Raw genomic sequence first — 25,874 nt, 5'->3', positions numbered from 1 at the left:
CAGGGCTGATAGTAATGAACCACTGTAAGATCAGCATGCTTATGCACAGAGTGGACACTATGTGCCTTTTAAAGCCATTGAAGGAAAGCTCAGCGGATTCATCCCTCCCTGCGTCAGGGCCTCTCGAAAGTAACAGTCTGAAATATAAAAACTACTTTTGATATCAAGTAGACAGACCATTTCTGTAAATTGTAAATGTGTGTATGTTGTTTTGCATGCTACATAATATGCAATCAGTGTATATGCATGAAATACCTGGATGATATATAACACAAAAGAAAAAATGTGAAAAGAAAAATACCACAATGTTATGTGTTCAACATGAAAAAAATGAACCAGAAGTAATATTATCCAACATTTTAAATCTTCTCATTGACTGAAAAGGCAATGAATAAATAAACAAAATCAATCAATCAATCAATAAGTATACAGTATATACTTCAGCAGTATTACTGGAAATATAGCTGTTGTTCCAAATATCTGCAGCCTCATGCACAGTTGTGAGTGTGATATTGATTTTATACAACGGTACACAAGGAGTTAACATTCATGTATTTGTGTTACACCGTTCTCCAAGATGAGACAACTTCCAAACCATTCCAAAGCAGCATGAAACATCAAGCAACACAATGTTGATGTTTTCTACATGAATTTCGCTTGACTGCCGTTCACAGCTCCCCTACTGTGGCCTTATGGGATAGAAAAGTGTCCATCAGATGCACACGTCATGATCTTGGTGGATGTAGTAGATCATCCAGGAACTTTCTGCTTACTGTTTCAGGCATAGCATTTGGACATCCTAATATATTCATATATTACATAGTAAGTTGGCATATCTAGATGCAGGAAGTTAGTTCTTGAATTAATCAGTGTGTTTGAAAAAATCTTTTGACTGAATGATTCAATGAGTCACTTGTTGCCACCTACTGGTGTAACAGTGTAACCTGCCGAAAAGGTCATTTTAAATTCCCCACCAGTCGAGTGATGGAAATCGCGAAAAGTCTCAAATCTGTTGAGAAGAATGTTTAATCATGTTTGAGGCAATGTATGCATGCTTTTCAAAAAGAACTGCATTCACACCCTATGGGAAATAAAACAGATGGTGCTGGAGTGGGGTTGAAAAGGAGGTGGAAGTCTGCAGGGGTTAGTGTATAATACATGCCAAAAGCAAGTGACCCCCTGTGATCTCCAACTTCCTGGCCAGATCTGACCCCATCATCACCCTGCATGCTTTCTCTATATTGGACTACATACCACAACCCCAGTGCCGAACAAGGCCTGCATTATGTGGCTTTTTACAAACAGAAAAGCATGCATGCATTGGGTGTTGTCTTTTTATTGGTGGGAACTTGCTCAGTTTCATGGGGGAGATTCCACAAATCATAAAGTACACCACAGAAAATAGTAATAAATTAATGAGTGAGGGAAAGGGTGAAAACGATGGAGTAAGAGAGACTGAGAAGACACCCATGCACATACTTTGGGTGTTGATGTGTATTCTTACACAGCTCAATGCATTTAGCACATAGTGAATAAAAGGCAAAGGGGAAGCATTTAAAGAGGCCTGTCAGCAATATCTGTGGAGGGAGACAAATATCAATATCCAAAATGCCATACACATGTGGAAAGCCTGGAAACATTTGACTGAGGAGTCTGATGTCATATTTTAATTTTGTTAGGGTTAACATGAAAGTTATTTTCCAAATTCAAGTATGCATCAATGTACAGCCCCAAACACATCTGAACATGTTTGCAACAAAATACAACAAATGTCACAGCTAATACAATGGCTGTCTAAACATTTGAACAAAATATAGCTGCCTAACTAAATCTGGACAACTGCAATTTGACCAATCACAACCAATTTCCCACAAAAAAATCAGTGTACCGTTCTTTCTAGATTTTGATATTCCGATGCAAACTAGTTATTGATATCCTGAACATACAGTTAACCACTTAAGAATCCATTGGCAACAAAGATTGTGTGGGAAGTCTTTGCCCTCAGCTTATTTCATTGACTTAATATGTTTTAATCCCTTAGATACACAACTACGTCTTGTTTTCTGATTTGTGTATTGTTTTGAACTGACAATAAAGCTAAAAACTCACCTGTCCACATGAATGTGCAACGCTGTTGCTCCTTTTTGGTGAACGAGAAGAGACTCTGCATGGCCTGCTCCCACTGTGAATGCTGTAATCTGTAAATACGCATCAATTTTATCAGCATCTCATGTTTTTAAACCCAAAAACATACTCTGTGTGAATGGCCCAAAGTGAGCGTAGAGTAGATGGAATATGCTAGTATACTAGATCATGTTTTGTCTGCAAAGCTGCTATTAAAGTACATTAAAAAGCCTTTCATTTTACAGTTGAAGTTTACAGTCCCACTAAAGTGGCAAATGCATCTCGATTTAGGAGTGAGTATTTGAGCCTACTCCAGTGGGCTGTGATTTATACAGGAAACTGCTTATTGCAACAGACAGACACTCTGGAGGAAAGAGAGAAAGAATTACAATGCGAACATAAAAAAAGAATCTCAACCACAATCATACGTACAAATTGTAGACATAAAACACGGTTACAAGTGGGGACATGAGAAAGCCTTGTCCTTTTCGCTCTAATCCATGCTGTTTTTCCATTCCCTTTACAAGCACATCAAACATACATCTCAAGCAAACTGTTCTTCATCCATGTGTGTGGTCCCATGGGCCCAGGGTCAGAGGTCACTGCCAAACTGCCGTATGTTTACATTTTCCAATCCTTCTCAGACCACAAGTTGGAGTTGTATATCGCCATGTACTGAAGAGCGGCTTGCACTGCAGCTAAAAAAATACTTTTGGAAAATGCTTGATGGAAAAAGCAGTTCTACTGTTAAATGAGTTTCAAGCACCACTAGTGCAGTCGAGTATTCTTTCCATTTGGGTTTTATCATTTTTTTTAAACACTTTCCGAAGGGCTGTAAAATTCAAAGCCCTTTGCTCACAGTGGTTACATCTGCAAACACATGAAGCACAAGAACAAAACTGTTTCTGCAGCACTTGATATCAACCTTTTTTTTTTTATTCTTCAAAGAATCCTGAAGGATTGTGTGAGACTGAAGACTGGAGTAATGATGCGGAAAATTACAGAAATAATTTAATTTATAAAATATATTACAACAGAATAGTTATTTCAAATTTAAATAACATTTCACAATATTGCTGTTTTTACTGTATTTTCGATTGAAGAAATGTAACCTTGGTTGAGCACAGAAGACATGCAAACAGATGAAAGATTTATTTACCCACCCAAAACTTTTAGTGTTGTGACAGCCCTATTTTTTAATGTTAACTTTCTGTTTTATAGGTATAATCTAAATCTTTCCCAGATTAAAAGATAGTCCCGTTTAACTCAAATGAGCCAATGTTGCAGTCTTGGGGTTTAAACAGAACAAGAACTGCACTACAAAACCACAGCGTTTACACTTTGTTTGGAAATCAACTTACAAATGTTGCACTTACTGTACAATCGTTTCTTTACATTTAAGTTGGGATAGTTGAAAAGTATCTCAAATTGAAAAATCACACACAGCACTTTTAATCAGCATGTTTTTGTGATGTACCAAAAAGGAAGATACACCCTTTGTCCCAACTGTTTGATTGTGTCTGCGGGGAAGCCTCAGACATGTGTTGCGCCATGTAAACGGTCATTATTTGCTGGAGATGACAGGCTGTCTGGTTACTGTCAACTCAGGCTTTCAAACTAAGTGTCTGTGATGTTTCCCTTCAATGCTCATGATCACAGCTGCAGCCCATGGACGGGTTTCCCTCCTGTTCGCTTTCTAGCGTTCCAGAAATGAATCCCGAGTCAAACTAGATTGCAAAGACAAAGGAAACCCCCTGCATGTGCTACACTTTGAGACACAGGGTGGAGGGTGGGGTGAATACAATTGGACTGGAATCCAAAGGCGGCTGAATTGTGTACGTGTGTCTGTCTAGAGACACTGAAGTCAAGGGAGAAAAAGAAGTTAATCGTGCATTCTGTTCCACTCCTAGTTTTACCCCATCCCCCTTTTTCCTAATCCCGTCCTCTTTCAAATCTCAGCTCTAGCAGGTTGCTTAATGGCTTCCAGATTTCTTCATGCTGGTGTTCTATTGGAAGGAGGGTTGCCACCTTCAGCAAGGCAAAATAAGGGACATCCCTCATGTTCAAGCTTCTCTGCAAACTGCGAGTTCATCATTAGTTACTGGACAGATCCATTGAACTCCCATTCAGCCCCACATCTTGTGAGAGCCTCGTGTTCAAAGCGTGCACATGAGCTCTAGATGTTTTAAACCATGCAGGTTTAATGGAAAAAAGACACGAAAATACAATCACGCAAAAAATTAACTTCTCTTATGAAATTTATTTCATTATAATTGTGATTAGTATTATAAACAGTGCACAATACCTATTGGTTGATTTAACTATGGGTTGGCCTTTGTAAAATAGGGGACAAAATCGCTGCATCATGCATCATTTTACCTTTAAATACGGGACGATTCCGTAATTTAAAGGACGGGTAGCAACCATAGACTGACTCCTATCCTGAGATTCAGCAGAGGACGCAGTTCTGGCAGCTCACATTGATAATGCTTCAAATATTTACAAACAGCGACATCATCTGGTTATGTAGGAGAACAGCAGGAAACTACTCTCAGCCTGGACGAGCTATGATGTTTAAGCAAGAACAACACAAGAATGGCTGATATATATTATATATATATATATATATATATATATTTATATATATATATATATATATAAAAATAGACTTACAATAAGTCATTAAGCAGACACTTTTATCCAAAGCGACTTACAAATGAAGTCAATGGAAGCAACCAAAATCAACAAAAGAGCAGTGATATACATATATGTGTGTGTGTGTGTGTGTGTGTGCAAAGTTAATCAGGTGATCCGGTACACTTGGCGTTTTTGGAACTGTTAAAAGTATTTTCTTCCGCTTGCAATATGTCTTGTAATGTGTGTCTGTTCCACAGGAGCGTGTGCAACAATCGTTCATGGTTTGTGCAACAATTATGAAAAACATTATTTAAACACTTTCTAGTTAAGACCTGTATAATTTATTATTTTATATTGTGATTTTATGTTTATATTTCAATTAGTTTGTTTTGTTTAAATATATTATTGCATTTACATAGCAGTGCCAAAAACAAACAAATCACAACACTAAAGTACTCTGCAAAAAAAAAAAAAAAAGCTTTGATCCTGTTCCCTGTTGAGTGTCATATAGCGACGCTGTGCATACGGATGACCGCTAGGTGGCAGGATGTATTCACCACACGATTCAAAGAAGAAGTGTGTTTATGAAATGATGGATTTTTTGTCAAGACAAGATTTATTAAATTCTGTTTTATCTGAAGCGAAGGAACATTAACACCTCACAAACTTTGTAGGGCAGCAGGCAGATCAATCAAACCACTTTGCTTTTAACACTCAAATCAATCACTTGTAAATTTGAGCTGGGAATAAGGGGCTTTTGAGTTTCACCTGTAGGCTACAAGCAGCTACAATATGCGAAAGAGCTTAATGTGATCGCTGATATCAGTTAAATGAGTGAGTGTGGATTCTCTTTACTCACATGAAACTTTCATGTAGATCTGTTGTTGCAGTGGTCCGATTAAAAGATCTGCATATGCTCGGTCAATCAAGTCTTATTTAGCAGCATGTAACGTTTCCCTCAGCCTCGGGTAACCTGTAGGTGGGGCTTGGGCGTCGTGACATCATTACTTGGCGTGGCCGCCATGTTTATGGCCTCCTTTACTGCTACTGGACTACTGTGCATTGCTTAGATATACTCCCTCTCAGCCATGTGTCTTAATTTGATTAATTAAAAATCTATTTCAACCATGGTAAACCAACCGTAGCTGTATTGTGGGATATATTAGCGCAACACATAATCGCCATGGGACAAAAAAGAAAATAGATTAACTTTCCACCGCTTTCCTGCTTGGAGGCGCGCCACGGAGACCATAACATCTGAATATTAATTTATATACTGTAGCTTAAGTCAACATTGAACACTGAAAAAAAGGGAAATTACGCTGGTTACTCAACCAAAATATGGGAATATTTCTGCTGCTATCCCTCTGCTGGCAGCAAAATTTCGTACTACAGAACTGCTCCATTAAATAAGCGAGTTGTGAAGCTTGGTCAAACGTGACTTTGCTTACAGATTGGCGTGAAATCGTGCTCTCACAACAACCACGTTATCTTAAAAAGACCAACATCAAGCTAAGGTTGCTTTCAAGTAATCAAAACGAGGCTTTGAAAAACATCTGTTATGCTGGAAGGGCAAGGGGGTAGCAACAGGACAACAGTACATAGACTTGTCAGGTCGGATGGAAGGGGTACTGGGATATTTTACAGGAAATGCTAAAATGGGAAGACAGCGGGGAAAGAGCTCAAATACGTGAGAACCCATAAAAAATGGGAGGGTTGACAGCTACTAACTAACCTTTTGAAACACATAGTTAAAGTACATGTGTGAATGGTTGTTAGCACTAACGGTTACAAAGCTAGCAGCTGGAGCACAGTTTACCATTGTCCAGATTACTGTATACTGTTTGCCGACTTTATGATCTGCAGCTCCTATCCATCCATTTGTGAACCGCACATGAGACTCCAATGACTTGTAGCTTCGGAACTGTTCTGTAGGCGCACACAAAACAAACAAGGTAGCCGAAGATTTCTGTAATACAAAAGTGCGGCAGCAAGTCGTCGTCGGTGCTCCACTCTTTGTGGGGAATTTCATATGGATCCAAACCGTTAATAGTACCTATTTTGTCCACATACCGGTCCCTGGCATCTTTATTTAGTGTATCACTGTAAATCCCACAACCATTAGTGATTTTAACATATTTTTTCTTTCTCACAACTCTGCTTCTTCTTGTTAAACTTGCTGTGTGTTTACATTCACATGGCCATCAACATGGCCGCCTCGTCCCAGAATGCAACGCGGCGCCCAAGCGCTATTGAATTAGCAGGGCTCTCAAGTTTTGAAGACAGGCAAGAGTGACAACCTTTTGTATATTCCATCATCAGAAAGACCACTCAATCCATAGAAAAGGTGTTGTTAATAAGCATACAGGTTTATCTCCCTATGTGACTTCAAAGCATTACCTGGCAGTTGGTGCAGTGAGTCCTGTTGGCTAAGTAACAGACACTCATGAAAAACTGATGCTAATTATCTGGGAAACATTCTCTAACAGCAGTCAAGTTGTCATTGTTTGTGTCAAACAAGTTGTGAATTTGTTGTAACAGGAGATCATTACTTACTTTGTGCTCAAAGTGATGCTCGGAGCTCAGTGGTTTCCTCTGTGGTTGAACGAGGAAGATGGTGAACAATTCCAGGATGTTTTTTTTTTCATTGGTTGTTGCGTTAAATCTTACCCAGATACAATAGTGCTATTTTCTGATTGGCTTTTGTGTAGCCTATTTCTTCTTTTTTGATTGGCTGATAAGTGGCAGACTCGATTAAGAACTCCAGGGGAGACGCGCTTGATTCCTGCCGGTTTCCATAGTGAGAGCGGCGCGACCAGATAACTTTTATTAACAATATATTATAAATAGTTTTTCTGCGTGAGAAATACAATGTGTGGCGGGAGTGCGTGACAAAAGACCGAAATGAGTGACTGTCACGCTCAATGCGTGACACTTGAGAGCCCTGAATTAGTCAATGGATCTGTAGCCTACTCTTCTATGTAGTGAAGGTCTTCCCAAGCTAGCTTGCTCCTATAACCGACACAGCAAAATAAACCCAAATCAAAAAGGTTGTTTATTGACGATCCCACTGACCCTGCAGAACCCCCCCCCCCCCCAGCTAAAACCAGCCTAAACTAGTTGGGTGGTTTTAGGTGGTCTTCCAGCCATGTCTAAGCTCGTCAGCAGGCTGGTTTTAGTGGGGGTTCAGCCTCTTCTTTAGCAGGTCAGAGACTACTTCCAGCTTATACCAGCTAAGACCAGCAAATTAGCCTAGGCATTTTCTCCTTGAGAACTTCAAACTTAACCCACTTACACAGTACACCATGAAATAGCCAAATCTTACCAATAAAAGAAAATTTCTAAAATGGAGAAAAAGACACTTTTGTGGACAACTTTTTCTTTTATTTAAAAATATAGCAGTTCTAGCCTTGAAAAGGCTGGCAGGCATGTATATACATGATGAACATACAAACTGTTGCAAAGATAAGCGAGACAAACAGCACTATTATCACAAAGTGGGAAAACACGAAGATAAACTTCTTTCAATCCATCTCACACACCGCCACACAGTTTCAGATATCAACAGACTTCTCTCTTTTTACTTGTTTTTATCTTGCCAAATTTAAAATTGACCGCTAACACAAGGATATGCAAATAAAACAGAATGCTGTCTACAGTAATAAATCTAAGATTGATCATTTGGACCATTTATTACTGTAAACAAAAATTCTTAGCAAGAATACTATTATACATAGCAGATTAAGGCAAAGCCTTAATCATTCACTATGTTAAATTATTCTTAAGTCAGGCTTACTAGGCAGTACACACTAGATTAGATTTGGCACTTTTCTGCTTAAGGCTGGCATGACCTCAAGTATGAAGCAGCTGAGATTTCCCTATAAATCCCATGTTACTGTAGGCTTGAAGTCGAAGACTTGTCTTCACAGTGCCTGATCCTTAATTCAGAGACAGCAAGTCTGCAGACTATGCAGTTAATTCACACATGACGATCTGCAGTAATAAAGGCCTCATTTTAGTCATGATCATCTGCTACATACGTAGACATATGTACACAATTCAAAAGATCAAACGGAACTGATGAATGTTAGTGTCTTTGCTCAACAGTGCCATAATTTGCTAATGTCAGAGTTATCACAATTAATACAACTGACATGTTTACTAAAAGACATGATTTAACAACTGACTTACTTGACACATATTGTTTAACCAATGTTGTAAATGTTTCAATGACAGCGACAACCAAACGGATCAAAAACTCCAGCAATAAACAGCAGTAGTTCCCCTCACACGCCATGAACAGCAGGAAGGAAGTGGTGAGATATGCAAGACACTGAGCAAACAACTACTATGCAAAACATGTACAGACTGAAAAATTAGATCTGATGGAGGGACACCTGTTGCCAGTCTTCCCAAAAGTGGACTATGATCAGTCTCTGAAGAGGTTCTCAAACATCCACAGCCTTCAAATCATTGCCATTCGAGCTCAGACCTGCGTGGTGTGTTATCTGTTGCACAAGGACATTTTTGGAGCTTCTTAACCACAGTTGTTTTTAAAATGGCAAGTTTACCGGATACATGACTGAATTATATGTAATCTAGAGAATCTTTTATAATGCAACCCCAAGAATGTATATGATAAAACAGATCTTAGCACTTTGGATCATCTCGTAAGAGCTCTCTCCCAACACGATGTTACTTTAATGACAATAGAAGAGTGCTGATTAAAACTTAGAAAATATATAGTACCTTTATGCAGAGGGCCACTGAACAAATCAAACGATTTATTTTAATACGCTAGTGCTCTAAATCAAAAGAACTATTATCTTTAGGCACCAAGTCATGGGCAGGGTCCCCCCATATTTTGATCAGTGAATTTACATGACCATTCCAGTTCCATATGATTACCAGATAAGGATTTTTTAAACAATTTTATAGAGAACACATCACGAACGAATACTGAGAATAACATGAAAAAAAATCAATGACCTTTAAATTTATTTTAAAATTCCTGATATTTCTTGTTTACAACTCTGGGGACCCTGCATGGGACTTTGGGAGAATGGCTTAAAAATAGCATCTGCTTGCGCAAGTGTAGTTTACCAGTTCTGTGACGTATGTATCCCCTATGCATGTCTTTTCTTTAGCAGAGCAATCAGTGGAATTTGTGGAAGGTCCCTTTCGGACTGAACACATCCAGCTGCTCATCTTAGCATGGGTCAGTAGTGTGACAGATGGCTTTGGTGTCTGAGCTAAAGCAGTCTCCCCAACTTATCTCTACAGGGACACAGGAACCTGAGGCATCTGTCCAGCTTTGACGTGCTTACATCTACACACCGTCTTTGCATTTCTCTTCTTTACACAATGTCAAATTCTAGTCTGAGATATTTATCTCTCCTTCCCCAGAAAGGTTTACTGATTGTAGGGTTTCATACTCGGATCTCATCATCCTCATCTTCCATGAAGGAGGAGAAGGCTGGTTCATTGTCTGGGTTGCAGGTATTGTCGGTAACTCCAATATTTTCCTCATAAGGCTCACTGGTTGGTTTCTCCTCTACTACGGCTGAACCTGAGCTGGAAACTGAGCAGCTGTCGAGGTGATGCAGGTGTTTTTGGTGTGGTTCTGGGGTGCTGGTGCCTTCACTCTGGATGTCCAAGTCAACAGAGCTTGGAGCCCTCACGGGACCCTCGCCAAGTGCAACTAACCCCTCTGGTTCCTCTTCTTTGACAACAACCTCCCTCGCTTCCTCATCCATATCCACTCCTCCCTGGTTGCAGGGAAGAGGAGATGCACGTCCCTCACTGCTCTTGCCTTCTTCAAATCCCTGGTCATCGTCTTCCTTCTGCATGACCCCCAGGATTTCCCCCAGCATTGAGGGCCCAAGGTCAAGATGGAATGACATCACAGATTCAGCTTTCTTCAATCCTCCCCCCCTGTAAGTTGGGGAAGGTCGCAGGTCTGTCAACACTCCAAAGTGCTTCTCATGGAGCTCCAGGTCCAATGCGTCAGCAGAGGCCCCATTGGAGGGGCTGGAGGACAAGCTCCTGAGCACCCTCTCGTCTCCCTCTTGTCCTTCTTCGTTGTTCAGAAAGGGCAAGGACATGGCATTCTTCACAAAGGTAGGTGACCCACTGGAAGGAAGGAGGGTGTTGCCTTGCTGGTCTACTCTGGTGACGGACTGAGAGCGCTTGCTGCCCCGGAAAGTACGAGACAGCAGTCCCGGTTTCGGAGAGCGAGGATAGGTGTGTCCTTCTCGGGATGGCTCTCCAGATCGTGTGCTGAGGAAAGAGGTGTCTCCGAAAGCTTCCCCGCTGCGCCCTACATGCATGGTGTGACGGAAGTCACCCAAGGGAGCGCTGATCATCTCAGTAGTGAGGTCCATACGAGTGCGCCGTTTGGTCTGAGACCCTGTCACCAGCTGCTTTAAGATGGGCATCTTCGTTTGCACAACTCCCAAACCCAGTTCTACAATTCTTTTTTTATCTGGTCGTGTGGTTTCACTAAAAGGGGGTTTCCTTTTAACGAGTCCTAAAAGGTTCAACCAGATTCTGTTCAACCCGACTCAGTCCAGTCTTGATGGCCGTCACTTCAGTTGCCAAACAGGAGGTAATCTATAATTGAGAACAAACAAGATCAAAATTAAATTTCATAGTTAACTGGATATGACATCTAGACTCTAAGCAAAACCACAATGCAAAGCCAAGAAGTTAATTATAGGGCTGGGTGCAAGATCAATACAGACAGAAGAAATTGGCAGTTCGGGCAGAACACAGGCTGGTCCAGGATGTCTCATCAATGCGTCTGGCCAGAGTGCCAGCAGAATCTGCAGTGTCATTTTTCCCTGAGCTGAACTGCAGTAGTGTTTTTGGCATTCGGATGAGGTAAGAGTCAGGTTTCTTGTGGTCAGGCTGCAGGAGTCTCAATCATTAATAAGATATGCAGAGACTGATGAAAGAACTTAGTGGAGAGTTTTACTACTTAGTGAAATACTTATGATGTCATGAGTAATATCCTTTTAGGATGAATTTTAATAAACCTGCCTCAAACCTTATTTTAAGTCTTAAGTCGTTGGGGAATATTTTTAGCAATAGCCAAAAAAAAAACTATGGGTGAAAATGATTCATTTTTTCTTTTATGCCAAAAATCATTAGGATATTAAGTTAAGATCACGTTCCATGAAGATATTTTGTACATTTCCTACTGTAAATATATCAAAACCTAATTTTTGAAAACTGACACTTTGTAGACTTGTTAATGGTCCTATATATAATCCGAAGAATACACAAGTACATAGTCACAGATTGTGAACAGCTGCCAATGATACTTAGTCTGCAATATCATCTCATCAAACACTACTGCTCTGCAGAGGAGATAATCTATACAGCTACTTCCTCTCGAATCAGCCATGACTGTATAAATGGCAGAGACAGGAACATGGTAAGCCCGTGACCCTATTGATGGCTCGTGGCATAATTTCACACGATTCTAAACTTAACCTCTACTCGCTGAACTAACCAGATCATCAGGGACAACCACAATCAACATCAAATTAAGCATGAACACATTTACACAAAGACAAACAAGTCCAAACCTCAGACTCAAAACACCACTACAAGGTTTGACGCTGTTAAACAAACCTCACTTTGAAAAGATAAAATGCTTACCCTCACCTGAGAGTCCTGTGGCATTATTTCCGAATTTGTAAAGTTACACTAAGTGTGAGAAATGGGCCAAATGCTTGGCAGGCAACAAGTTCTTCCTGTCACCGATCTGCTGTAATTTTTTAAAAGAACAACAACTAGAGCGAATTTCACTGAGGTGCCCAGCCAACTCATGACCTCTTTCTGGCTGAATCCTCTTCTACAAGCTTTGTCTCTGCACTTCCTCGTAAAGTCCTTACCTGCCTGTGTCTCTATAGCAACACCCCTTTGCACACAAACAGATGTTAGCGTTTCCTGTCAGCATAAATGCATTTTCCTCTGAGCATTAACCAAGTTGTTGATCCCAAACTGTACTGTTCACTAATCAAAATATATCTGCATGGTCAATGTAAATTACATTTAACGATTAAATTAAAAACCTAAATTATCCACAATGATTATCAATTATGCACAACTTTAATGACTAGAATATTATTATCACTCTCTTTTGCATTAAAGCTTAATTACACAGTGCAAATTACATACCATGTCTCAGAACCACTGAATATCAGAAATCCCTGGTTAAATAAAAGCTAATGAACATCTTCTATTGTGTCTTCTGTTAGAGACTGACTGAACACATGCAGCCAGCACCCTCCCTGAAGGCTAGAGAGAGCACAGATGAGGCTTAGCCAATGAGAGATGAAGCACTGCGGCGCTCCACTGCACACACCCATTCCATGACATCATTTCATGGATGCTCTGAGCAAGGGATGACGAGCCCACCTGAAAACAAAGCAAGCCTTTGCACAGCATCCAAAATGATGCTCAGGAAAGCACGGTATATTGGTGACAAATGTCAATATTAGTACCATTTCTGCTGTGCATTAATCAAGTTTTGATGCCTTGCTATTACATTTAGCCATTTAACACTGATATATGAAGCATTTCATAATTCAAAAACCATAAAATTTAATATATATATATATATATATATATCTGCTGTTGCCAGGTTTGTAGACTGGTACAGAAGCTAGAAATACAATTAAAAGAGAGAACAAAAAATTATTTCAATCTAAATCATGTAAATTATAAAAGGTCTAAACAAAAAACACAGTACAGATTTATCATAATAATCATAAAAATAATAATAATAACATGCCCTACTGTTCAAAAGTTTGGGGTCAGTAAAATGTTTTGATGTCTTATGCAAAATCTTGCATACAAGGCTGCATTTACTTGATCAAAAATACTGTAAAAACTGTAATATTGTAAAATGTTATTACAATTTAAAATGTATTCTAGTTGAATTTATTTTAATATATTATTTATTCCTGTGATGACAAAGCTGAATTTTCAGCAGCATTCCTCCAGTCTTCAGTGTCACATGATCCTTCAGAAATCATTCTTATATGTTGATTTGATGACACATTTATCATTATTATTATTATTTGTGCTGCTTAATATTTTTTTGGAAACATGGTTGATTTTTTTTTAGGATTCTATGATCAAAAGAAATAAAAATACAAAAAGGCATTCACTTGAAACAGAAAAAAAAAAAGATTTTTTGTAACAATATAAAATCTTTACCATCACTTAAAAAAAAAAGCTCCCAGTAGTGTATATAACCAACTAACTACCTAAATAAACATGCATCTAATAGTCCAAACTCATAAGCGCAGGTAAAGGGTGCTAGCTATAGCATGTTACCACTCACCACTTGTGCATTGGTTCGGACCACTGCCGATGCAACTGCTTAGCTTCTGCTTAAAGTTGTTGTTTTATAAAGTCAGCTAATGTTTTTCACCCACTACAACTAAGAGCATGAGACAAATGCTGAGCAAGATTTGATGTGTTTCCTCCTGTGGTCAGTTCGTTCACCTCTATCATCTTTTGTATGCAATGTAATGCTATATTTCAGTTGTACGGTCATCTGTATTTATTAGTTTGACGCACATTAATAGAGTTTCATCTGTTTGATCAATGGCGTTGTTCTTCAGGTTTACCGGTTTCGCATCAATTTGGGAAGCACTGGAACAGCAGCGTATGAAATACCGAATTGAGCAAAATATCGTGCATCCCTAACACACACACACACGTCTAACTAAACTAAGCAAGCTCCATTTTTGGTATTATTACATTAAATGTATTGAATTATTGACATATAACATATTCATTGTTGAAGTATTCATACACAATTTTTGTACTTGAATAAAGTAGGTTTCCAAAAGCTCCCATGTTCTGTTAGCACATAGGTGTTGGGGGACGTCTAACAACCTTCGGATAACAATGATCTCTATTTATAGTTTATTTATAGACGTGTAAATATGAAGTAAGAACGGAGAGCATGGGAAGGCAGCGTGGGAAACAACAGGCCTCTGAAGGGGTGAGTGACTTTCCAAATACCCTTCTACCAATCTGTCTGTGATCGTAACACAGTACATAGGGAGCAGGACTTCCTCTGTACAGACTTAACACACCTCCCTGTCTCCCACTATACACTCCTCCTTTTCTACATCCCTGCGACCCTACACGTACTAACCTTTGACCCAGTGTTGTGAGTGTAGGAGGTTTAGTAAATCTCACAGAAAAACATACACACATCAGACACACGCATAATGCACTTGGGGTGGCTTCGGTTTCAACAAGCATCTCAGAGCGATCCACAAATCCTGACTTTGAAAGTCTGAATACTGCATCAACTTTTCCCCCTCATTCAAATAAAAAATAAAGAGGAATATAATATAGTACAATATAATATTTTTTGGCCAATGTAGGTTGAGTATACAACAATATCATATATCATATTAATCTACATAGGGCTTGTGTAGGGTTGTATATAATATAATATAATATAATATAATATAATATAATATAATATAATATAATATAATATAATATAATATAATATAATATAATATTATGTAATGTAATGTAATGTAATTATATGTAGGTATAATATAACATATAATATTTTTGTCCAACGTTGAGTTGTGGATATACAGATAATATATTCTAATTAACATCACATCACATAACATAAAACATAACATTCAATCTATTTCGGGGTCAGGTTGTCTTTACTTGTGCAGAAATTACACACATTTACACATCTTTAAAAGTGAACTATGCATAAGTATTTGTCTCATTTAATGACAACATTAAGACAGTGAAACATGCTGTTTAAGGACGAAGCACACTGGCGTGTCACATGCACTTCAAGTTGTCTTTGGTCTTTGCAGTGGATGAACAGAAAGCCCACTCTTTGCGAACAAGCATCTCTGTGTGAATCAAACAAAAGTGCTGAGTGCATCCTAGCACTCCGACAGTGAATGATCTGTGGGAGTTTTTCTTTGCCTGCCTGAGCAGAGGCGCCCAGAGACACGTGAGCAGTCTTCTTTTATTATAAATCTTAACCATAAATTATTGATCACATGCATTCTGCTTCATACCAGAAACTTCAAATCAGCTAATAAAAAGACTGCAGATGAAGCATAAAAAGACGCCTTTTTGCTTTAATTCCTTATGCTTTGAAAAGCCGGCAACTTGAAAAAGTGATGTGATGAGATGAGGTATGTGTATCCAGTTGGGACAGATCCGACTGTCAGGGTCAGTTAGGAGCCAATGACCTTGATAGAGGTCCTCATGACCCCAGGGCCGCACAGACAGAGACTCATGCAGTAACATTACCACAGATCTTTAAACAAAAGGGGACACAAGACTGGTAAACAAACCAATAGTTACATGTTTGAGCTGTCAGTTATACTGTAATTCTACAATTAAGTACTGAGCAACATTACTTAAACGCATGCAAGGTTAGGATTGGATTTTGGTTTGGTGTTAGTTTGTTAGAGCTGCTGCTATACAGCAGAATTTAACCTGATTTATTTACTTGTAATTATTCATAAATACTGTTATTACTATAGCAAATGCATGTAATTTGTAACAAACTAATTATATACAAACCCTACTGAAATTTGTATCAAAAAAAAAAAAAAAAAAATGATGATGGTACAATATCAACCAGGATTTGGTAACACAAATGCCTACATTTTAGAAATTTATTTTAGATGTATTCATGCAACATATCAAGTGTTGTTATTTTAACTAACTTAAAAAAAAAAAAAAAAAAAAAAAAACTAAGTCTAAATAAGGCAACATTTAAAATATTTATTAAACTACTACAATTACTAACTCTAAAATGGAATTTTGAAATAATATTAGAAATAATAATAATAATAATAATAATAACAAAAGCAGATAAAATTTACAATGAAAACTAAAAGCTCATTTAAAATATTAAGAAACACAATAATGGTATATATAGCAAAACAGCAAAGTGTATACACTGAATACAATGTAAATCACACTGCATAAAAACATAAAATACTCTCACTTTAAAGCAAGAGTTCACACTGAAGATTACAAAAAATAAAACACACAAACAAAGGTATTTTGTGTCCTATTTTCATGCCCTGTGATGTGAACAGGCCTTTAAAGAGAGTGTGCAAAATGTCAACCTCTGACAGGATTTTTTAAAAATAGATGCATAGGTATCATCCGCTTGTGAAACATCTTACATCGGCGTAACCAGAAATAGCCTAAATATTTGATCTGGAGAGCAGACACTAAGCAGAGCTGATTCAATTACCCACAATGCTCTCTCTTCTCAGCCCATTTGTCCACCCAGATACTGATAACCCTAAAAACCAAATCAGGCCAGCTCTGAAAAGGCAGCTGATCAAGCAGTGCTGCACAAACAGGCCTCGGATAATGCTTCAAGCCTGTCATTATTCATGGAGATCTGAAGCTGCATGCTGAAAGGATGAGGGGAAGGGCGAGTAAATATTATTCACCTGAGATAAGATAATCTTCACACAATGGTCCCTCGATAACTTCTCTTCCTCCCTTCACACGTTACGCCTCCTTCCATGAGGTGTCATCTGCATTTGCTCACAAAAGGCTACTGGGCTGAATGTGGCACACAAGCATGACAATAGTCAGGATGGGGCTTTCAAACAGGCCAGTCAAAAGGTTAAAGCCGGCGTTATCTTGGGTGTCAATATCTTGATTGCTTTGTGTTGATTTAGATGTAACCATCTTGACTACAAATAAAAATGGAGCCTCACCTTGCCACCCAACATTATAAATGTACTACAGTCAGACTGAAAAATGTCTGCTGTATTATATGTCACAGAAGAGACCGGGGGTGATTGTAACTAGGGTAACTAGAACAGCAAGAGTGAGGAGACTTGAGAAAATGAGTGGAATGATTTGACCATCCAAGATTTGATCTAGGTTGCGAGAATGAGGGCAGTTTTAATGACCCATTTAAAACGACAAATCAGAGGAATATGCAAAATATGAAAAAAAAAAACTTTATTAAAGCATATTTTCAACTGAAAAGATAATTAATTGACATTTATTATAATTTAGCCATTTTTTATATTTATTAGCATTCATTTTTTTATTTAATAGATTAAAAATGTTTATGTTAAATAAGGCTTATTTTTCCATGTTCATTTATTTTTCTACTTGTATTCATTTCTTTTTTATATTTATATAATATATTTTTATTTCTTATTTATTTTCCATGTTTATTTCTTGTTTTGATATTTACATGTATTTTTTATATTTAATAAATGTTCATATTTATGTATACTTTTATTTCTTGTTTATTTGTACATTTATATTTGTATCTCTTCTTTTATTTACATTTATTTGTATATTTTACTTTTTTGTTCTTATATTTACAAAACATTCTCACATTCATTTATATTTTTACTTCTGTTTTCTTGCTTATTAATTTTATATTTACATTCTTACTTTTAAATTTTTAGATTTCCTTTCATTTATTTGTAAATTAATTTTTAGATATTTTCATATAATTATATTTATATTTGTTTCCTTTGTCCCCGGTCTCCCCAAATCCATCATCTTTAATTTTAATTTTAATTTTTTTTTATTAAAAAAAACAAGTACTTGATATAAAGGTACAATACTAAAATAACCATGCAAATATTTTCACTGTATAACTATATAACTAAAGAACAATAAAGCCATGCACAGGTCTACAGGATTATTCACACCGTGGAAATGTTGGCGCTTACACACACAATCCATTGTTATTGGCAGGAACAATCAAATCAGCACATCTCTATTCATTCTGCTCCAAAGCAAAATATTTGCAAAGCTGTATATTTTTGAGAGGACAGCCCAGATACTGCTCCCAAAATACCGGCAGACAGATGACATCAAGACAAACACACGGCTAAAGCTCCCCATATACACGGCTGTATCGCTCTACTATCTGGCATAAACCACTTACTCAGACAGGAACTGACCATCTGAGAGACTTGTAAAAAGCAAACCACAGTTTGTTTTGTAGTTGCCTGCAGTTTAAGGGCAAAGTTAATCTAAAATAGACAAGACCTTAACGACAGACAAGTTTGGGGAAACAAGAATTCAAATAATGGTGCTTCAGTTTCAATTAAGTATTTAGTTGCTACTAAGTAAGTATCTTTTAAAATTTTGATTTCATTAACCTGGAAAACTTTGCGAAGTACTATTGGTTCCTCCTTAAAAGTGGTAATTGTATCAATTCTGTAAACTCAATTTGCATTTATATGCATTGCTTAAATATCAAAGTTTAGTTTGCCAAACGCATCAGACAGCCAGTGAACAGACTGTGACTAATGATGGAGAAAAAGGCTTGAAGTGATGGAATTAAATGTAGTGTTAATGTATCTATACACACAGGACTATAACTATAATAGTTTCTATAAGCATTCTAATTCTATTAAAATAGAACAATTTCATTGGAATCACTTTCAGAACATATTTTTTTCCCCATCTGATGAATGATAAAAACATTGAGAGCCAATCAGAACCAATCTTGCTTTAAAGTGTTGGCGACAAAACTGCAGCATGTGCTTATGATGACCAGAATGTTATCATCTCTTGGTATAAATGCTAATAGAGTTGTTCAAGTTAGCTTTATAGTTATTGTTCTTATTGTTTAAGCGCCATTTTATGATGATTTGGGGGCAGTTCAATCTATGTCATTAAACTTTAGGGGCCGGGAGTAAAACAATGAATGAATACTGACCTAACCCACGAACAGCACTTTAAAATCAGTACATCAAGTCTGAATTATCAAGTGAAATACAGTTGATTCTGGTGCAGTGACAGAGACAGAATGATGTGAAACAGATAGAGATTGCAAACTAGGGTTTTGGACAGGAAGGGCAAAGTGTCTACGCCCTACAAAAACCCATCCCAACAAAAACCAACTCCCGGCCCTTCCGCAGGAGCATAAACACACCATAAACTCAATTGCCCATCACACTAAACAAACAAACAACACAGCAGGCATCCAAAAACGCTTTTGGACTGCTTTTGGTGCTCCACTGACATTTAGGATGAACTTCATGCAACTTCATGCAACTTATTTACAACCATGTTTCCGTACAAATTGCATCCATGCATCCAATTTACTGTAAATCTGGCACAAATCGAAGTGATGCATACAAAATTAAAAGGTGGACAACTTATAAAACGTCGATTCTTTTATTGCATGTACACCTTTAGACGCATAATTGGATTAAATCATCTCAGCTTTATAGAATAATGAACTCATGGAACTACACTTGACAGTGTTTCACTTATGTTTCATTCTTATTAATCTTTGATGATAAATACATTTGGCCGTGCACAGTGCAAAAGAATCTAGATTAGCATACGAAGCTACAAATGTGATCACCCCCACTGCATGAACTCTCCTTTGCACCGTAATTATTTTACTTTACTGAGAGTCTATTTCACCTAAAGGGCAGGTTTGACAACCAACTGTTAACATTAAAAACATTCTCCTCCTAACCAGGTGTGATGTTACAGGCCCAACAAGTGTCTTTAAAAACACACGGTCTGCAGTCATAAAACATGCCCAGAATGTTTCCAGTGATGGGATCCATCATTTTAAATAGCTGAAATGCCGTCTCGACACTCAGAGAGGAGATCTGAAGATTTTTTTTGCTTTTATGGTGATGCATCATGGAAAAAAGGAGGAGAATGAGTGACAAAGCCACACTCAGATATTCAAACAATGGCTTGTAACTTCCAGAGAACGTTTCATTGTACAACAACAACAAAATATGCCTCTACAATTACCTAGTAACCTACACAATGCACCTTTCCCTTCTATCAAATATTCTGATAATGAATAGATTATAAAAGATAAGACACAATTTGTGTTACAATAGATTTCACAAAACGATTGCAAAGTGGTTTTTTAGCCCCGGTTTCTGTAGCCCCTTTCACACTGCATGTTGGTCCCAAAAAAAAAACTGCCGGAGTGCCTTCAATATGAATGCAAACCCATGCCAGGATTGATTCTGGTATTGATCCGGGGTTGGGGACCTAAAAAACATTACCTGGTTCAGTCCCAGAACAAGCTCTGTTTGAAAAAAAAACAGAACAAATGCAGTAAAGGGTATATCGTAGTGATGACCCACGTTATCGTGCGACTCTTTTACCAGGGGTTATGAAGGCGGATCAATGTTTGCAACAACAAAAAAAAGTGCAGACTGTAACAAAGCAGAGATCCGTTAGCTCCTCATCATCCGTGTGGAAGCTGATCTTGTTCGGCAGTTTAAGTGAAAGTTAACGTACTTAGCGTTTTCGACTTGTGCATTACACATCACAACCTGATGTCACGTGTCATTACTACACCTTTGCAGGTTGTGTATGAACGCACGCACAGATTCTGGGAAATAACTTGCAGTGCGAATGAACCTAAATCTAACGATCCGGGAACAGTCGCCGGGACACATTACCCATGTATTATCTGGAATCTCATTGTGAAAGGGGCTTACATGATACGATCACAAGTGATCTGCTGAGACACATTAATGTTTACTGCTGGCCTTAACATACGTTAATGCATCTCCTGTGACCACTTATCATCCTGACACTCCCCTCTTATTTTGTCACACACTCACTTTCATTCACACTTTCGTTTCATCACTTTCTCAAGAGCGCAGAGTGGATTTGCATGAATACAACTGACTGTATGAGGCAATTATACCGCATACGAAAAATGTAAAAATATGAATGTTAACAAAGATTTTAGTCCTATTCCGTGTAATCCGGCACAACATTTCGAAGAGAACTGAGTGATTTAGTGCAATCTCTCAAAACATATCCCACGATGCTCCATATTAGCTAAGAAAATGACCATTTATATCTAAATGATGACCATTTTTGGTGAAAAGAAAACTTACCAAGATTACAAGTACACTTCAGGAAACAACATTTCATGACCCCTTAAAATTTTAAATGCCAAAGCAGGTGTTAAAAGAAGATAAAACACCTAAGGATAAAACAAAATTAGTACTTTTATTAACCCAAAAACACCTTTTGTCTTCTGTTTAACCAGGATTTTCATAACATTGGAAAAGCTTAATACATAAGCTAGTCTAATTTTAAAAGTGTGATTTTCTAAACCTGGAAAGTTGTATTTATTTCATTAAAAAATAATAATAATAATAATAGATAAAAAAAATAAAAACAAATTAAAAACCCAATCATTTTTATATTGAATATACATTTTTCTAGTTACAAAAAGTTCTAAAATATTTTATTGGGTATAAATTTTAAGTAAATGTTAAAACAAAAACAAAAAAAATAAATAAATAAAAATTATCCTTAATCCAAACCAAGTAAGACTGGAACAACTGGAGAAGTCAAGCAAATTCACTGGATTAAAAGGGGACGATTAACAAAATTTCACTTATGGAATCTGGAAATCTAATGCACAGTTGAGTAGTTTCCTCAACAAGCTGCTTGATTTGAGGTATCATGCCCATAGCATAGCTGGTGCAGGAGAAGTGACAATAGTTTTATATTTAGACTTCATTCTGATATTCTGCCGCTTGTCCTGTGCAAGATTCTGATGTCTCACGGTTAGTTTGGAGAGGTTACACAAAGTTTATATCGCGGTCAGTGAATTGGCAGTGGATCAGAGAAAGAGAGTTATTGTTGGTTTGGATGAGGTTGGATTCACATAACTGTACCCTGCCCACTGTATCATGTCAAATAAATCTCATGTGATATCTCCATCTGCAATTGGTTTCATCAAGCATGTTATTTCCACCTAATCTCATTCCTCTTAACATCTGTATTCGTATGAGGATTCCACGCTACATACTAACAGCTCTTTCAGCCATTTTCCAGCTTCCTGCACATGACAGTGCTTCCAATGCCCTGTTCTGGGGGAAAAATATAGTTTATGCGGAAGAATTCCCTGAAACGTAAAAAAGGCAGGACACATGTTCAGCCACACACTGACATGCAGAACTGTCGAGGACATGCTCACACACATCACAGAGATAGATACCACTGTAAAAACATACTGTGGTCTTTTTACTGTATATCAATGTGCTCTTTTACTGGAAATCTAATACCATCCTTTTAACACCAGTTGATCTAAATTCCCATTAGGAAACAACCCAATGATCCCACTGAGGCTGACAAAAGATCTCATAATTAAGACTCTTTGAAAAAGGCCCAGGGCTGTTGAACAGTACAGTAATGAGATTCATGGCATACTATTAAAGAGCAAATGAAAAAGCTAAAATACTAAAAGTGCCAACACTGACTTCCAGAGACGAACACACACTTCTGCTAATTCTGACATAAATGCAGGTAAAATTGAGATATTGTTCTCCTAAAAGTTTGAGGAACAGATTTTCTCAACAAATTAACGGAAGTCATTTCCAGTAGACTAACAGAAATAAAACATATGTGGGCAATGTGTACATAAACGTGCACGTCTGTTCCTGGCAGTCTGTTTACGGAGACAGGAAACACATTAAACTTGGTACCAGGATGACCAGCGGGTGCTGAAATTCTCTGACTAAACAAACACATTCATCAACTGGTACTCATGCACATGTGTGGAGTGGACACACGTGTGTAAACACAGACCTTCAGACACACTAGTGTTGCTCCATATGTCACTGCCAACGTCAACCATGAATTCATATGGTGATTAGGCCTTTACAATAATGTAGAATCGTTACCATCAACAAACGACAGCTATTACAGCTGTTGTTAATGTGAAATAATTGGGAATGCTTTTATTCTGTGATTTTTGAAATTCATTACATAAGGAATAGAATATAAAATTAGCCAAATGCCATCTTTAATCAAATGATATTTGTTTTTCTTAAAACTGACTTTTAACTAACTTCTGACTTCAAAGCGATTTTAGTGGAATTATATGCACTCAGAATAGTGAGATATAAAACCAATTACTATTGTTTATATATATATATATATATATATATATATATATATATATATATATATATATATATATATATATATATATATATATATATATATATATATATATATATATTCAGTGGCAAAAACTGAAGTATGAGCTGTGAACTCAGAATTCTGAGAAAAAAAGCAAAAGCTGCAAGATAAATATTCAGAATAGCAAGTCATTAACTGAAAACCTGAATACTTAAAAATGAGTTTATATCTTGCAATTCAGATTTTTTTCTGAGCAAGTAGGTCTCTATGCCAATTTATATCTCATAATATGTCTAGCAATTGCCTTATTATAATGTATGTGTAGCCTACATATATATAAAATAACAACACACACTCAGATGCATATATTGCATTAATAATGTTTTAAATCATCATTTAACCTTTTATCTCCCTTCATAAAGACATTGGTGTTACAATGTAGGTCAGACTCTGGACATTCAAGTTCATTACATTGCCATGAGCACACTGGATCTTCCTTTGTGACAGATTCAGACCTCTCAGTTCCGTTTATAATCCTGCATTCAGTTCACAACATGCTGTGCGCCCGGCAATATTTCATATCAACCATACACATGGCCATCAGCACAGTGACCGAGAAGCGCCCGTGTCGCAATAAAAACGACGTGTGTTGTCGATTGAGCAAATCTGAGCTCTTGATGGGGAACATGAGGAGAACACCAATATTTAAGACCGTCTGACTCGTGAATGTAGCGTGAAGCGCACGAGCACATAATGAACAATGACCCAGCTGGCCATGTGAAACAGTGATAATGATGATGGATCCTCATAGAAATAAACAATGGACACACGGAATGCGCTTCTATCAGAGGAAAGGAAACGTGTTTATGCAAATGTTTAACAGTTGCATTGTTTACTTCTATATTGTAATAACCACCATATATACTCGAAATGATAAACAGCTTTCCAGGGAGATTGGGGACCCTCCCTTCTTCGACCATGGCTTTGAAGACTGATGGAGGTCTTGTGCAAGAGTGCAAACTAATAAGTGGTCTGGCTCAACAAACCAACCAAATAATTTGACGCAACTCAATACACCTAGCTACTAAAAAAATAATTCTACACTTGATTTTACTTCGTATAAGCCTAATTTACGTTCACAAATGTCACGAGAGTGCTGAAATAATCGCTATCCATGCATGTTTTAATTGTGTAAAATATCAAGTTAAAAACTTACCGTTTAATGGTGTGATCCATGCACTTTCCAGCTTGTGGTTTTAGCCTATCCCCGGGGTGCAATTAAAAAAGCCTTTCTGTTAGTTTGTTTGAGCCTAAAATATCCCCGTGCTGTTTTCTGTTGATTCTCTAAAGGTAACACATGTATCTTTCAGTTGTGACAATACACACAGACAGCCGCCCGCATCCTTCCTGTGTCAAGCTCTGCTGTAAATTCACCGCTCTGTGCAATAATTCACCCAAACCCGCCCCTTATGTCAACAGACACGCCCATTTTATATTAGACACGCCCCTATATACACGCCGCGCTTAAAGACACAGCACAATTAATAGATCTAGCGCACTATGGACTGGTTGCTTTTACACTTTAAACTTCACAATTTTGATTAATTTCATGAAATATATCAAGAACACATATTATAATTTAATTTATATATAAACTTACTATAATTATATATTATTTAAATATATTTAATTTGCTAAATTAAGGCAATGTAATTATAGTATTTTTTCTTTCGAATGTAATGTGACCTGTTTACATTTACTCCATTATTAAACTGGAGCATTGTTTTTATGAATGATTTTTAGATCCGTCTGACCTATAAAAGCAATAAAAGATGAACATCCTGTTCAGATTAATTTCTGTGGTGCTGAATTTATTTATTTATTTTGTTTTTTCAATTAATCCTTAAACAGTCCTTACTGTGTGCAAAAAAGGGTGTTACTGAGGCTGCCCTCCCAGTGGCCCTGCCTTTGTCTTTGGATGACAATTTGAAATGAAACAAACTTGATAAGGATCTCGCAGGGAACAACTGTTAGTCGTTTTGCAACTGAAGGTCTAGTCAGTACTCGCAGGGTTTAACTGTTTTGTTTATATTCAAATAAATAAACTTGCAAATGGCCATTATATGTAATTTGCACCTCAGACATGAGTC

At 37.4% G+C, this 25,874-nt stretch overlaps 1 protein-coding gene and 1 long non-coding RNA gene across 4 annotated transcripts; both read right to left on the bottom strand.

Moving 5' to 3' along the window:
- Nucleotides 1-999: 999 nt before the first annotated feature.
- LOC113042003 (uncharacterized) lies at nt 1,000-5,722 on the bottom strand. The gene is made up of 3 exons (XR_003275505.1): nt 5,621-5,722; nt 2,110-2,198; nt 1,000-1,577 (listed from the first exon to the last, which is right to left on the bottom strand). It is a non-coding gene; the product is annotated as an uncharacterized LOC113042003 (long non-coding RNA).
- Nucleotides 5,723-8,123: 2,401 nt separating this feature from the next.
- Nucleotides 8,124-25,188, bottom strand: LOC113051358 (cdc42 effector protein 4-like). Of its 3 annotated transcripts, none has more exons than XM_026215029.1 (2): nt 24,941-25,188; nt 8,124-11,373 (listed from the first exon to the last, which is right to left on the bottom strand). In XM_026215029.1, the coding sequence occupies exon 2, from the start codon at nt 11,196-11,198 to the stop codon at nt 10,191-10,193; it is 1,008 nt and encodes a 335-aa protein (XP_026070814.1). In that variant the 5' UTR covers nt 11,199-11,373; nt 24,941-25,188; the 3' UTR covers nt 8,124-10,190. The 3 variants fall into 3 exon arrangements, with proteins under 3 accessions (XP_026070814.1, XP_026070823.1, XP_026070831.1); XM_026215038.1 differs by lacking the exon at nt 24,941-25,188 and adding an exon at nt 12,427-12,633; XM_026215046.1 differs by lacking the exon at nt 24,941-25,188 and adding an exon at nt 12,433-12,633.
- Between the last annotated feature and the right edge of the window lie 686 nt (nt 25,189-25,874).

Source organism: Carassius auratus, chromosome 3 (genome assembly GCF_003368295.1).
Source record: "Carassius auratus strain Wakin chromosome 3, ASM336829v1, whole genome shotgun sequence".
Lineage (NCBI taxonomy): Eukaryota > Metazoa > Chordata > Actinopteri > Cypriniformes > Cyprinidae > Carassius > Carassius auratus.
This window is presented reverse-complemented; position numbering and strand designations above follow the sequence as displayed.